The sequence below is a fragment of the Pongo abelii genome, chromosome 3, assembly GCF_028885655.2.
Source record: "Pongo abelii isolate AG06213 chromosome 3, NHGRI_mPonAbe1-v2.0_pri, whole genome shotgun sequence".
NCBI classification, from domain to species: domain Eukaryota; kingdom Metazoa; phylum Chordata; class Mammalia; order Primates; family Hominidae; genus Pongo; species Pongo abelii.
Genome location: NC_071988.2, coordinates 167660793 through 167676766, shown reverse-complemented (window position 1 = coordinate 167676766; position 15974 = coordinate 167660793). Strand labels below are relative to the sequence as shown.

The 15974-nt window shown below is 38.9% G+C and overlaps 1 protein-coding gene across 6 annotated transcripts in view; it reads left to right on the top strand.

The window, feature by feature from the left end:
* ZNF827 (zinc finger protein 827) overlaps nt 1-15974 on the top strand; it is a 175053-nt gene that overhangs the window by 61739 nt on the left and 97340 nt on the right. For all 6 annotated transcript variants that reach the window (XM_024246183.3, XM_054554539.2, XM_054554538.2 and 3 more), the window contains one exon: nt 6745-6978. In XM_024246183.3, coding sequence (XP_024101951.2) covers nt 6745-6978 — 234 coding nt within the window. The remainder of the gene's footprint in view (nt 1-6744; nt 6979-15974) is intronic.

The following is a 15974-nucleotide window of genomic DNA, read 5'->3' as shown; positions in this document are numbered from 1 at the left end:
CATTAATGAGCTGTGTGATTTTCAAAAGATCGTATAATCCTCTGAGCCTATGTGTTCTTATTGTAAAATAAGGGAGTGGAAAACAGTAATGGCTTTCATTTTGTTTCAACAGTTCACATTTATTACATTTACATATTTTAAAAGCCAAGCAATTAGGGGGCAAAAAAGTTGCTATTTGGTGAGCACAAAATGTGACACTCCAATGCTATGAGGGAGTACAGTCTATAGCAATGTGATCATCTAGTATATTTCTAAATTTATTTTGCTGATCTCAGTTTGAAAAAATACAAGTACGGTTTCACATAGCGGCAAATGGGAACAGATTTTTAACAACTTGTCTTGTAATTTCAGGATCGCCTCAATTAAAGAAGAGTATAAATTTTTGCTTCAAAGTTGACAACATTTGGCAACTGCCCTCATTCCTTATAATAAATGGAAGATAAGCAGTATCCAAAACTCACAATATGCCCTAAAGCCATCTGTAATTCTGTGTCAACTACTTGGTTATTACTCAGTTAACTGTTATTTGGGAAATGTATTTAATCTCTCTAGGTCTGAGATCTCTCATCTGCAAAATGGGGATAATACTAGTGCCTACCTCAACGGGTGGCTGTGAGAATTAGATAAATTAATACAGGTAAATACTTGGTGTATTACCCAGCTCATGTCATGTGCTCAATAAATGATAGATCTAGCTCTATCCGTATATATCTACATATGTCTATTTGTCTGTCTATTAGCTATGGTCAGAAGCTGCACCAAGCAGATACACTTGATACACTTGAATCTACCCTTGCATTTAATTTAAGGCAGGTATGCCCAGGGGACAGCTGGCAGTGTCTAGAGAAATTTTTTTTTTCACAACTGGGAAGTACTCCTGGCTACTAGTGCATAGAGATGCCAAGGATGCTGTTAAACATCCTACAATGTGCAAGACAGTTCCCCCACCCCCAACTCCTCCCAGCAGATTATCCAGTGCAGAATATCAATGGAGTGGAGGTTAAGAAACACTAATTTGAAGTATGTATGTAGGCTCTAATAGTACTATAATTATATATGAACACACATGCATAAGCCTGAATTCTTTGAAAATCAGTGCAAAGGCAGCCACTTCATTATTGATGACATATTACTACAACTGCAGCACTCCTATGAGTGAGGGAGAAACTGCATTACAAGGGCTACTACACAAAACTGAATCAACTTGTCAACATATTAGTGGTCTCCAGTATGTTGATGTTTTATATATAATGCAGTGGATGATGCACGCTTTGAACTTAAATTTTAAATTAATTAATTTTACAATAATTTTTTAAAAACTTAAATTCAAAACAAACATTTGTTGGAACCCCTGAAGCATATCCTAGGGTTCCTTGGAACACTGTTTGAAAACCATTGTTCTGTAGTCCCTTCCAGGCTCAAGAGTCTTTGGGCTTGGTTTAGGGTGAGATCGTAAATAAAATTCTCAGTGGGTTGCTTTTTCACAGAGCAGTTCAGCATTTATAAAATTGCCATACGCTGAACTGAAAGAGAGTTCTGTCTTATTAAGCTCAAGAAAAGGTGTCATTTTCCTTCACCAGAGGGAACCAATAGAAGTATTTATTTTGCAGTTGATTCCTTCCCTTCATCGTCCTAGTCAAATCTTCACAAGATTTCTTCCTACCAGAAAATGTCCGTTTTCTTCAGGCAAAACCCACCCTTCCCTTTCTCATGAACAATGCTTAATTCACCCACATCACTTATTTTCCGAAGCCATGGTTCACATGCTGAGGATAGTGTCCCTTTTAAAGGTACCTGGGTTTCTTGGAGAGAAAGGAAGGGGTTTGGATGCATTTCCAGTGAGAAACTCTGAGCCAAGTGTCTCTGTGAATTAGATCTGTGATTTGGGGCATCAGTTTCTTAACCTTTTGGGACCTTAGTTTCCTCACCTGTAAAATGAAGATAGTAATAACATCTGTCTCCTGTGATTGATGGAAGGCTTGATCCCTATGTAATTACTCAAGAGCTAGTTGTATACATTGTTAAAACAAATGATGGTTTTTAGAAGGAAGTTATATAGTATTTTCCCTAGTAATAGGGAAGTTATTTAGTATTTTCCCAATTACTATATAACTAGAAAATATTGTAAAATATATAGTATTTTCTAGTTATACAGTAATTTCCTAGAATTGGAAGATTGGAATCATCTTATCCCAGCAGCTTTCCCATTCCTTTCCCACATTTGCCTGTGTCTTGAATTCTTCATAAATCCTCAAAAAAGCTGATTTGTTTCCTTTAAATGGTGGTCCACCTCCATCAAGTACATAAACTGAGAGGTATGTGTAATTGATCAGCAGCGTGGCCCAGGTCCTACGATGCTGGGAACAAACAGCGAGAGAAGGGGCCTCTTAATTAGCAAGGACTTTCTCATCACATCAAAAGTGCAGTTATCCAGAAACTTTCAAATACATAAACAGAAGTTAAGGCAGGTGTTGTGAAAGTCCTTGACAAGTTGAGTTCCACACCTGCACAAATCTTTCTGTGTTAGTAGTAGGAATAAAGTGAAGACTATATCATGAGTCATAAATGGTTGCTTTTCTCTTAGCAGTTTCCCCAAAGAAAAAGAAAACATCTTGAATTCCATCTCTCACTGCACATGTGGGTTTTTTTGTAAAGTGGGATAATTTAAAAGATGGTAATTATTAAGTCATATTAATTTTAAAATATAGGCTTTATGTACTGTTCTCAATGTAAATATTTTTGGTCATTGAAAAAAGCAGGTTAGCCTTCATATTTCTATTTTTACATCTTCTATTGAGACCCAAATGTTTGGGAAATTAAAACTTCGGCAAATGAGTGATTTCCACATGCTCTTCTGATATGTCGTTAGCTATATTTACATTTCCTCAGCACATTACAATTTTCTGTCATTCTCTGTATTGTCAGAATGAAAACCAGGTATGTAGTGCCTTGCAAATGTATAATCCAGCAATATACAGCTTGCCTATTGCCTTTTAAAGTGTCTTTTTGAAGTTCTGTTAAATCCAGGTTGTGCTAGCAATGCTAAATATCTTTACTTTTTTCCCCCTAAGTCTCTTGTAGCATATACTCTGACTAATGCTTCTAGAAACCACTTACATGTGCAGGAAGCATCTGCTTAACGATCTCTAGAAGTTGGGATTTGCTTCTGGGGCCTCAATAGTTTTTTTTTTTTAATCTCTTTCTTAGCTTCATCTTAGAATTTTAAAATGTTTTTAAATAAAAGATGCAGCAATGAAGCATTTTAAAAACACTTAACCATTCACTTTAAATTGTTCTTCCTCAAAGAATCAAAGACACACACTTAATAAACACCCTATTTAATTACTCTGTCGTGATGAACTAGGGTGCCCTTGGAAAAGACTTTATAAAGAGTTCTGGGAGAATGGTGTTGGGAGAGAGCAAGCTTTAGAAGGGTGACCAGCAAAATCCCCCAAGAAGTGGGGGAAAGGTGCAAAGGGGAGAAATGTGCTAAATAAACCAAGTCCTCTTAGGAGCAACCTTCCTGGTGGACATTGGAAGTACATATTTGAGGATTGCTCTGTAGACCATCATTGCTCCCTTTGATTCAGAGTCATATGGCATTGTCCCCAAAGGGCTAGATTTTAAGCACTTTCCTTGAGATTTTTCTGGACTCCTCCTTTAGTAATGCTAGAGTTCAAGTGATGATTAGATATTTCGGTAATGCTGTGGTCTAGGTAGAAAGGCCTTTAACTTTACTTCAAAGGTCTTATCTCCCATCTAATTATTAAATCCAGGGAAAGCACTTCTGATTGCTTTTGGTGGGATATTTTGGAGGTCTTAGTTTTTGTTAACTTCAGATAATATTGGAACGCCACTGGATGCCACTAATTTGGAGCAACACATTTTACTCGTTCAACAAATATATATTAATCACTATGTACCAGGCACTATTCAGGGCACTTGAGACATATCAGTGTTAAAACAAAAATTGTTGGACCGGGTGTGTTGGCTCACGCCTATAATCCCAGCACTTTGGGAGGGCGAAGCAGGTGGATCACGAGGTCAGGAGGTCTAGACCATCCTGGCTAACATGGTGAAACCTCATCTCTACTAAAAATACAAAAAATTAGCTGGGCGTGGTGGTGGGCGCCTGTAGTCCTAGCTACTTGGGAGGCTGAGGCAGGAGAATTGCTTGAACCCAGGAGGCAGAGGTTGTGGTGAGCCGAGATTGTGCCACTGCACTCCAGCCTGGGTGACAGAGCATCTCAAAAAAAAAAAAAAAAGAAAAAAAAAAATTGTTGCCTTCATGAAGCCTACCTTGTTTTTTTTGTTGTTTTTTTTGTTTTTGTTTTTGTTTTTTGTTTTTTGAGACAGAATCTCACTCTGTCGCCCAGGCTGGTGTGCAGTGGCATGATCTTGGCTCACCACAACCTCTGCCTCCTGGGTTCAAGCGATTCTCCTACCTCACTCTCCCGAGTAGCTGGGATTACAGGTGCATGCCACCACGTCTGGCTTATTTTTGTATTTTTAGTAGAGATGGGGTTTCACCATGTTGACCAGGCTGGTCTCAAACTCCTGACCTCAAGTGATCTGCCTGCTTCGGCCTCCCAAAGTGCTGGGATTACAAGTGTGAGCCACCGCACCCAGCCATAAATTGTTAACATAATAAATTTTAAAAACCATATAGCATGTGATTAGTCTGTTAAACTAAATACCGCATAACAAAATACCACAGACTGATGACTTAAATAACAGATTTATTTCTCTGTTCTGAGGCTGGAAGCCTAAGATCAAGGTGTCAGCAGGTTTGGTTTCTCCTGAGGCCTCTCTCCTTGTCTTGCAGATGGCCGCCTTCTCACTGTGTCCTCGTGCAGACTTTCCTCTGTGTGCGTGCATCCCTGGTGTCTCTCTCTCTCTCTTCTTATTGTTCTAGTTCTTTAATGGAACCAGTCACAATGCATTAGGGCTCCACTCTTATGACCTCATTTAACCTTAATTACCTCCTTCGAGGTCCTAACTCCAGGTGTATTCCACACTGGCAGGTTAGGGCTTCGACATATGAAGGGACACAGTTGAGTCCATAACAGTAGGTTATTAGGTAATAAGTATTTGGAGGGAAAAATGAAAGTTAGATCAGGGTAAGAGAGGTTGGGAGGACTGTGAAGGTGGTGATTGCAGTTTTGAACAGGATGATCAGAGTAGGCCTCACTGAGCAGGTGGTATTTGAGCCGATTGGAAGGTCAAGTATTTTCAAGTTTTGTTACAATACAGAGACCAGAAGTGGAGGTGGTATGGTGGAGGCAGGTAAGGGACACAGCAGGGGAAGCCCATGGACCTAGGTTCTGGTCCCAGCTCTGCATCTTTCTGGTAGTGAAACTTCCAGATAGTTCTTTGGGCTTCTGGGGTTCAGTTTCCGAATATGCTGGTCTGTGTGAACTTGTGATTCCAGAATGCGTATTCTTACAGGGGTATGAGATGGAAAACAGACTTTGTGCTTGAGTATTGGCTTGGAGTAGGTGGTAGGCAAGGGGTAATAGATGTTTGCTTTGGGGATTTATTTTTATCTTTTTGTCTGTTAAGATGGAATGGACTTAAGGCTTATTCTAATAAGTGTTTCTAAGAATCCTGTATTAGGATGAGATCCTCTTTCTCAAAAGATGGACACACTCAATGTAATCAATCCAAGTTCCTACCTCATGGACTCTTAAAGGGAGTGAGATGCCTGTGAAAGTGAAAAGTAGTAGGAAGAGGGTGCTTGTCTCTTCCTTTTTGGTCTTCTCCTGGGTAGTATGTAGCCCAGTAGGGAAGGCCTGGTACAGTGTAGCTGAGCCACAGAATCCATCCCATAATAGGCCAGTTAGCTCTATCCTGACCAGACACTCCACAGCAACCAACCATGCTAAAAATGGAAAAAGGACATTAGTGGAAAAACTGGTGAAATCTGAATAAAATCTAGAGTTTAGCTCATAGTAATGTGAATTTCTTAGTTCTGACAAATGTGCCATGGTTATCTAAGATGCTAACATTAGGGAATTCTGGGTGAAGAATATATGGGAACTCTTGGAACCATCTTTGCAACTTCTCTGTAAATCTAAAATTATTCCAAAATAAAAACTGTTCTTTAAAAAAACAAAAGGCCATTTTGGACTCAGTGACGACTTGGGCTACAGACATGGATTTATCACCATAATCAGAAGAACAGTGCTAAGTAAATGCCCTACGGTTTATGGATCAGTAGTGTCATCTTATAATAAGGCAAGAGTGGTCTATCTCTAGTCTGAGCTTTTCTGTTTGGCAAATTCTCCATCCTCACCTTACCATTGCACCCCAGGTTTTTGCTTTGGATACTGCCTCTGACTCATGTTTGTATTCAATATCTTATGGCAGAATAATTGCCTGAAAGCATTATTTCATAATAGGATTAGGTGGGGAGAGTGCTAATAAGTCAGGGAGGCAGTGGCATACACAGGAAACAAGACATCTAGGGAAACTAAAGAGAAAATGCCCAGAAACTTTGTAGAGGTAGCACTTCTTAAAATATTATAGGTTCAAAAGATTCAGAAGCCCACACTCCTCAGAGTTGTAGGCCCATGGAGTGTATTGTGTGGTTTTGCCCAGGGCCCAGCCTGTTCTAATGAGGTTGTTATCCCTCTGGTTGTTAGCACAGTGTGATTGTGCATTCCATACTTCATGAAGTACCAGGGCAGCTAAGGAGGGGAGTGGCCTTTTATGTATATATAATCCCTTTTTTTCTTTTGACAGCTGCAAATCAGAAGGAGCCCATGAATCTTAATTTTAAAGTGAAAGAGGAGCCTAAGGAAGGGGAGTCCCTAAGCACGACTTTGCCTCGGTCCAGCTATGTGTTCAGCCCGGAATCTGAAGCGTCAGCCCCAGGCGTCTCTGAGGAGGCACTAAAGCCCCAGGAAGGGAAGGGAAGTGTGCTAAGGCGCGATGTGTCAGTCAAAGCAGCCTCTGAACTTCTCATGAAACTCTCAGGTACTTGATTTATTCTAAAATATTCACATTCTGATAGTTTCACTTGCAGGCCAACTGGACTGCTTCCTGCATGGGTTATAATTAACCTAATGGCAGAAATATCGCATTATTGCTGTGAATTCAAGGAACGATCAGATTACTTGGCTTAAATTCCTGTGTTGTGTGTGAGTTTGTTTGTGTATATTAGCTGTGTACCTATCTTATTAAATGCAACCTTTTCCTGACTATCACTGCAAACTGTTGGAAACCACTGCTGCTTTCGAACGTGATATAGGCCATAATTTTAAATGGGTTCTAATGATGTTCAAAGGTCTTCTGCTAATTGATAAAAATATCTATTCTTTCCTAATAGAGGACCTGGCATTTTGTGTGTATTTATACTATACTCTTTAAGCACCATTACAAAAATATTTTTCTTAACTTCATAAGCATTTGAGATGGCACTTGAAGTAATTACCAATAGAGTGGCAATAAGAGATTTTATGGATAGAGAATTTTATAATGGAATATTATAATAATTAATCTGTTCTTAAGATTAATGAGTCATTCTTTACTAGCATCTAAATGTAATCTCAGCATATTAAATGCAGGGAAAATAGCTTATAATTTGAAATTCATATAGTTTGGATTTTTTTCCACGTCATCTCCTATCTGCCCTGTCCTCTCTGAAACAGGTAAAAACATAATGTCTTTTCAATTGAAAGATAGGACTTTCAGAACATGGAAAAAAAAGGTTATATCAATAATAATACTTGTCAAGTCATATCCCATCCTTAGTTCATTACCTCTTAAGCGTAATTTTTAGAAACTATATTTAAAATGCTAATATGAATCAAAAGCTGTTTTTAGTTTGGAACTTGCTGTGCTTGGAGAATGAAAGCAAGAAATGCATTAGAGAGACTCCTTTAAGACCCGTAATTTCATCAGCAGTTCTGACTGTGTTTCTGGTTGACTAGTGGGTTGGAAAGTAAGAAATTAACAGTGATTTACTTAGTCATTATATCAGAACAGTTGAAATTCCTGTACTTACCAGTTGGTGGGGTTAAAAATTCTTTTCTTTGATGTTAATTCAAAGCACATTGGAAGTTCAAGGTAACATGATTTGTTATAAATAAAGCATAATGCAATCATTACATTCTTATCATAGCTCTGTCTTCCTAAACTTTGCAGAGATAGTGCAGTACCTCCTATGCAGATGAGAGGTCTAGTAAGATTGTACTATTTGCTATTATAAAAGCTGAATATTTTTATAAAGGATGTTCAAGTGAACACATTTTTTGTATATTTGAACGCTCCTTCCTATGTTAAATGATGCAGAGTAATCCATTTATTGTTTTCTGATAAATTCAAAGAGGTCACATAGCTCTGATTCTTCCCCCATAGCATACATTTTCACATTCCAGTGACTTGAAGTCTTATCCAACAGTGACCCCTGTCTCCGTCCTTATGGTCAGATTCTAGTATATAATATTTCTAGTTCAGAGTTTGCTGTGCAGCATGTGTTGTAAGCAGAAGAGACTTGGGTAGCACCAAAAGATAATATGCAAAAAATGAGATTTCAAGAGTGATGTTCTTTAAGGAAAAATATTTTATCATAATCCTTTTGCATGATGAGATTTGAGACACAAGTGTGGAATCATTTTGTAGATAATAATGATATCCCCCAAACAGAATATGTCTATCAGCCATGAACAGTGAAAGATATTCGTGGACAGCAGTGGTCCTTCTAAATGTGTATGTTGCCTTTGGTTGAGCACATGTGCTATGGGGTTCAGCAATAGTTGAATGGATGACGTGGTCCTGTTTCCAAAGGGCATCTGCCCCTGCTTCGTGATGTGGAAATGAAAACTTGTTTGAAAACTGACAACAATTTTTTTTTGCCCTGAAATAAAATCCTCAAATCCTCAACATTCTGTGTGCAAAACACTTAGGTCAAAGAGATATGCATCACAGTCCTGACCCTTAGATGCTGTGGTCTAGTCAGAAGTAATCCAGGGCAGTGGAATCCATTCATGTGATTTGCACTTGGAACTTAATACTGCCATACTCTAGTGGCCATGGTCAGGTAAACTGGGAAAAAGTTTTTTAGTCATGACAATAGGCATGTGACTTAAAAGCAAATATCGTTTCATTCCTAAGCCACAAGGTAAAGAAGACTCACCCTTAATTAGGTTTAAAGTGGATATTAGAGTTTCTAATCACTGATAGAGCAGTGCTCTTGCAAGAATGAGGATGTTAGGAAAAAACTTTGTATGTTCTTTCCTCAAATTGTAATTTTAACAATTTCACAGTTCATGCCCAGAAAGACATCCAAGTAAAGGACTTGTGTCTTCAGATACCCTTTGCCGTGATCACTTCTGTTGCTCTATAGACAAGAGTAATAATTCATTTCCCAAAACGTCTGTGTGGTTGGTCAGGGCTACACCACCAGTTTGCCTTGGCTGATACCCCCAAAGCTTTGTTGTAGCTGTCCTTGTGAACAGGAGTTCCTATTACTTCCTGCCTTGCTTGTTTTCATTTGTAGTCTTCCCATATGCTTGGGAAAATCTTTTTGGTCAGGAAGAGTTGGGTGAGGATACTTAGTTATGCAAGGATGAGGCATACTTTTCCTTGTTTTAGTTTTGACCCAAGGAGTAGCTAAGATGTGGGATAAAAGGAATTTTCTTCCCTGTTACTTATTTCCTTGAGGTTAGAAGTGGTGACCTATAGTTTAGACCCTTTCAGTCTTCTCACTGAATGAATAAGAAGAAACTAGTCCACAATTTTGGCTGCTTCATTTTCAGTTTTAAATTAATTTATGTTAACTCCTTAAGGATGGAGACTTGGCACCTGGCCCAGTCACATATCATGTGGAACTTTTCTATGTGGAGAAACCTCTGTAGGTATATTGTTTTCCAAATTGACATTTGTGTTTTACGGGAAAAACGCAGATGAGCTAGAGTAGGCTCGATTTTTCATTAAGTGTGCATTGGGGAAAATCTGAGCTTTCTTCCTTCCTGTGGTTCGAGTTCTATTTCCAGTTGTTAATTGGGAAGTTGAATGCCTGACAGCTGGGCCAAGTAAATTGATTGCCATAAAGAAAGCAACACACTCTGAGGAAAGCACTGGAAGTCTGCGACTACTTGTTGTTATGTGACACAAGGCAGCCAAAATAATCAGACTTTTTTGCTAAGCATATGGTTGCCAAAGATAATTCCCAGAAGTCTTCATTCAAGGAGGCCGAAATCTCAGTGTTCAACATAGAGGATATATAACATTAGATAGTGTAAGAGATTCAAAGTACCTTTAAACTCTGGTTTTGCAACGTCTGGTCACCTTGCAAACTTATGGGATAGCTGTGTTATCACGGATATGATGTAATGCTGAAAGTGACACAAAATTTTGTCTGTTTTGTCTCTGTTTTGCTTTAAGAGAAGTAGCTAGATGCAAAGTGATGAAGATAAATGCCCTCTTCTTTCTTTGGGGAGTTACATGTTTCCATGGGAATGCATATATAAAATGTATCATGCATGTTGGGTGAGCCTAGAAGTAGTGGATAAGAATGCCATTTAAAAATACAAATTCCACACACAAAAAGTACATAGCTAGAAAGCTGGAGTTATGCAGAAACATTAATGAAAAATTAAACGTTTACATTTCTCTAACATGGTAAATAAAACTTCATATTAGGCCTTAATTTTAAACAAGTTTATTGGTTTTAAAAATTTCTGTGCTCACCCAGTGGATTTATATTCATTTCTGGTTTATATTCATTTATTCCTGCCTTGTCCTGGAGAACCATATAAATTACAATTGCCTCTTGTATAGGAATCCAAGCAGGCCCTAGATTTGAAATAACATAGTGATATGTGATTTAGGGTATCACCTAAATGAGATGGAGCTTCAGCTAGGAGATATTTAGAAACAGGTAAACTTGAGTAGGAAGACATTTTAAGGTGAATTTAATCTCTGCGGTGAACTGAAGTGGAGAAGAAAAGAACTCACTTTATTAGCAGCTGTAATTAGGGCCCCTTTGGTTATAAATAACAGAAACCCTTTTCAGATAGTTTTGGCAGGATAGAAGAATTTAGTAGAAGATGCGGGTTTGGGATTGGCTTATGGATCCCAAGGGCAGGGATGCAGTGGGGTCTCGGTTTTCCACTGCAGCCAGAGGCTGGAGGCCCATATGGAACCCAGGAGCCACCCCCTTTCTCACCTCATTTCTGCTTCTCTCTGGACCGACAGATGGACTTCTTCTGTTACCCAGTGCACATGATGGAAAGGGGGAATTGCCAGCAGCTTCTGAGTTTATGTTTTGCTCAAAAGAATAGCCAGACAGAAATGTCTTTATCCCAGTCCTAAATCCCAACTGAGTGTCTTGGCTTTAACTGGGACCCAAGAGTGGAAACTTCTCTATTTAGAAATGAGGGCATGTTGGGCAGATGTGGCTGCTGCCGTTAGCCATGTGGGATTGCTGGGAGGGAAAGCAGGAGGGTGAGGTGCGAAACAGGAAGATAGAACAATACATGCGAACCACAAAAGGTCCAGGAATAATTATGGTGGTTGCTGTCATTTCAGTATTGAGTGGAAATGTGTTGGGTGCTGTTTATCTTTCCTTCTTGAAACGGTCTGAGAGAAAAACCTCTCTAATTTGCTAAGGCAGTGCTTCTCAAAGTGTGGTCCCTAGACCAGCAGAATCATCATGAAATTTGTGGGGATAAGGAAGCGTTAGATATGCAAATTCTTGAGCCCTACCCTGGACCTAGTTGAAACTCTGGGGGTGGGAGTCCCGCTGTCTGTGTTTTCACAAGCCCTCCTAGCGATTCTGACAGCTAAGGTTTGAGAAGCACCGTGCTGAGGAAATGGTTAATTAGAAAAATAAGTTTCATCCATCTGAGAATGCTTTAGGTTGAAGCTGACAGAGAACAAAGCTCTATTAAATGTACATTTTACTTTTTCAAAAGAACCATCTCTCTTCAGTGAAGATTCTTTTTAATTTATTATGAAATAATGGTATCTGGGAACCTTTTTTTAGAAGGGCACATGTACCTAATAAATCAAGATAGTGTTGGCTGTGAGCCTCAGATAATACTACTTTTTTCAATGTTCTTTGCTGTTAAATTTCATGATTATTCCTGAGCAATGTTGGCTTTCATTTAGGAGAAAAACCTTTCTCTACCTCCCCTCTACATAATCTAAGACCATGTTGGAGACTCTTCTAAACTATTATTTGAGATTAATTAGAGATTTAGCTTAATAATTTCTCAGAGCAAAAACTTATTTGCTTATTTGGTGTTTTCCCTTGGAAAATTATGGTCTAGCAAGCTTTCTAAGCAGTGTGACTTCAGTAATCTATAAGGATGGAAAATACATGTTGTATTTTTGTGTTACTGCCTTCTCACATTTGCCTCCTTCAATCTTGGAAGTTATCTAGTTAGGTGGTAGAGATTAGTTCCTTATGATTCTACCTGCTTGCATAAAAGGCTAAATGTAGAGTTCGCTTATAAAGTGAACAGGTAGATCTAATCAGTCTAGTAAGTCTAAAAGTCAAAAAATTCATATATTCATTTCAACTTTTTTTGAGTCCCTGAAGAAATTTATTGAATCCAGTATCCTGCTTTTCTAGAATTTATATATTTTATTTTATTTTTTTTTAGAGACAGGGTCTTGCTCAGTCACCCAGGCTGGAGTGCAATGGTGTGGTCATAGCTCACTGTAACCTTGAACTCCTAGGCTCAAGCGATCCTCCCACCTCAGGCTCCAGAGTAGCTAGAACTACAGATGTGTATCATCACACTCAGCTAATTTTTTGTTTTTTTTTTTTTTTTGTAGAGACAAGGTCTTGCTATGTTGCCCAGGCTGGTCTTTCTAGACTGATTTTAATGTACCATCTCATTTTAAAAACTGTGTGTGTGTGTGTGTGTGTGTGTGTGTGTGTGTGTGTGTGTGTGTATGAGAGAGACAGAGTTTCACCCTGTTGCTCAGGTTGGAATGCAGTGGGTTCCTGGGTTCAAGCAATTCTATGTCTCAGCCTCCTGAGCAGCTGGGATTACAGGTGCCTGCCACTGCGTCCGGCTGATTTTTTGTATTTTAGTAGAGATGGGGTTTCACCATGTTGACTAGGCTGGTCTCAAACATCTGAGCTCAGACAATCTGCCTGCCTCAGCCTCCCAAAGTGCTAGGATTACAGGGGTGAGCCACTGTGCCTGGCCCATCTTTATTAAAATATAATTCACATACCATAAAATTTACCCATTCAAAGTACACAATTCAATGATATTTAGTATATCCACAGAGTTGTGCAACCATCACTACATCAAATTCCAGAAAATTTTCATTGCCTCCAAAAAGGTCGAGTCCATGAGCAGCAGTCATTCTCTATCCCCACTACCCCCACCCCCCACCCAGGCAACCACAAATCTACTGTTTCCATAGGTTTGCCCATTCTGGACGTTTCATATAAATGAAATCATACAGCATGCAGTATTTTGTGTCTGGCTTCTCTCACTTAGCATAATGTTTTCAAGGTTTATCTATGTCGTAACATAAATCAGTACTTCATTTTTATGGCTTTATTCATTTTCAATTTTTATGATATTCCATTGTATGGATATACCACATTTTCTTGATCTATTCGTTTATGAAGACATTTGGATTGTTTGCCATCTTCTGCTACTATGAACATTCATGTGCAAGTTTTTGTGTGGACTTAAGTTTTTAATTCTCTTGGGTATATACCTAGGAATGGAATTGCTGAGTCAAATGCTAAGTCTGTGTTTAACATTTTTAGGAACTGACAAGTGGTTTTCCAAAGTAGCTGCACCATTTCACATCCCCACCAGCAGTGGATGAGGGTCTCAATTTCTCCACATCCTTGCAAAAACTTGGTTTTGTCTGTCTTTTTTTATTATAACCGTCTTAAGAGTGTAAACTAGTGTTTCATTATAGTTTTGATTTGCATTTCCCTGATGACTAATGATGTTGAGCATATTTTCATGTGCTTATTGACCATCTGTATATCCTCTTTGGAGAAGTGTCTATTCAAGTTAGTTTCTTACTTTTTAAATTGGGTTATTTGTTTTTATTCTTGAGTGTTGAAAGTTCCTTAAGTATTCTGGACATAAGTGTCTTCTCAGATATATGATTTGCAAATATTTCCTCCCAGTTCTGCCAGTTGTCCTTCATTTTCTTAATGATATTATTTGCAGCATGAACGTTTTTAATTTTGATGAGGTCTATTTTATCTCTGTTTTTCTTTTGTTGCTTGTGAGCCCTATCACATTTTCCATAAATCCAAAAATTAAGTAAAAAATGCAGACTTGTTTAATATTAAAAGGAAAGTCTGTCTCGTATTCACATAGTGCTATTTAATTTTCAGAGATATAAAGCCTGTGAAACCAAATTTATTGAATAATAACTCAGTGGAGTGGGACCTTCTGACTCCCTTATTTGCTGTAGCGTTCTTTATATGTCTGATGGCAAAGAATATTTATATGTCAACTTTTTAAATGACTTATAGTGAATGTGACCAGCAATGGGCCTACAACTAATGGCTGGATCACTTTCCTCATTGCCATACACACCGTGAGCACTTTTTTATATATATATATATATCCCATGGCTGGGGGACAATGAAATATAAATAAGAATTAGACTTTTTTTAGCCCTTGAAAACTCAGTGAGAACTGGAGATATTGGGAGTACCAAATCTATATGTTATGCAAACAGGGAATAGATCACTTTAATAAGGTAAAAACAACATATTTCTATACCCAGAGAAAGCTTCTCTTGAAGGTCTAGATCTTGTTAAGCTCAGAGGCTAGACGGCAGTATTGTTAACCTGACCATTTAAACAGGACAGACTCAGAAGTAGCTGGATGCAGCCAGCCCTGGAACTTGGTTCTTTCTCAGCTACAAGGAGGAACTTATTCCAACAGGCTCTCTGGCCATACCTGGTGTTACACCCACTCTGGCCAGTAAGCACCCTTCTGTTTATTTTGTAATTCCACATGGCCTTTACAAATCCTCAAACCCATACACCTGAATGGCTTCTGCTGCTTTCCCCCGCCCCATATGGGAGCTGTTCCAGCTCACACCCTCAAGGCCAGGGCCTCTGCACCTCCCTTTTTAGCCCTCAAGCTTCAGGCTACCCTTTTTGCTTTTTTGACCCAGCTTTCTCCCAGGCCTGGGATTCAAAAGACCAGACTCAAAAGGCCTCTTGTTTTATTATCATCTCCCTGTCGCATAGCTGCATATGTTAATATAGCCATGAAAATTTGTATTGGCTTGTGTTCCCAGAAACCAGGCAAGAACTCTGACAGGAATTTAATGTGCTCCACCTTCATCGTAGATTCCTTTTCTGTTGGACTGCTTCAGGACTAGGGCAGGGAGGGGTCTGGACGCAGCAGGGAGTGGGTAGGGCTGCAGGGTGGTGGATCTTGGGTGGGGGCATCCTGGAGTGGCTCTAGATCTTCCTTTACAAATATGGAGCAAAAGAATTAAGAATGACGCCTAGGCCTTTCTCTTGGATTCCTGCATCACTTTCTGTTTCTGGTATAAATGACTACAGATGTTACCTAATCGGTAACACATACTTGGGGCACAAACGGAGAAGCCTCTGATAAATACGATTTGATGATGACGACTCTGAGAAGAAGCTTTATTTTCCAAGGGATCCAGTTGCAGTGTGGTTGCAAATATTTCAGTAACCAGTGAATCTGCTCAATTTTTCACTCATAGGACAAGTTTTCCTGATGGATAGAAGGTATGTACCTCGCACCATTCTAGGTTTTTGAGGTTCCTCCCAGCAGCCCTTTTGGCTATATGTTAATACAGTTATAGTCTTGTGAGGGAGCGCTTAATCGTTATTTTCCTTAAAGAGATATCAAAAGCATTCTCATTCCACAGTGGTTTTTCTTCTCATCACCATATTAACCTTTCACCTTTAACATATTCATGTCAAAGAAGGGGAATATTTGCATGCATAATTAAATCGCATGGATATGGTGCCCATCTGG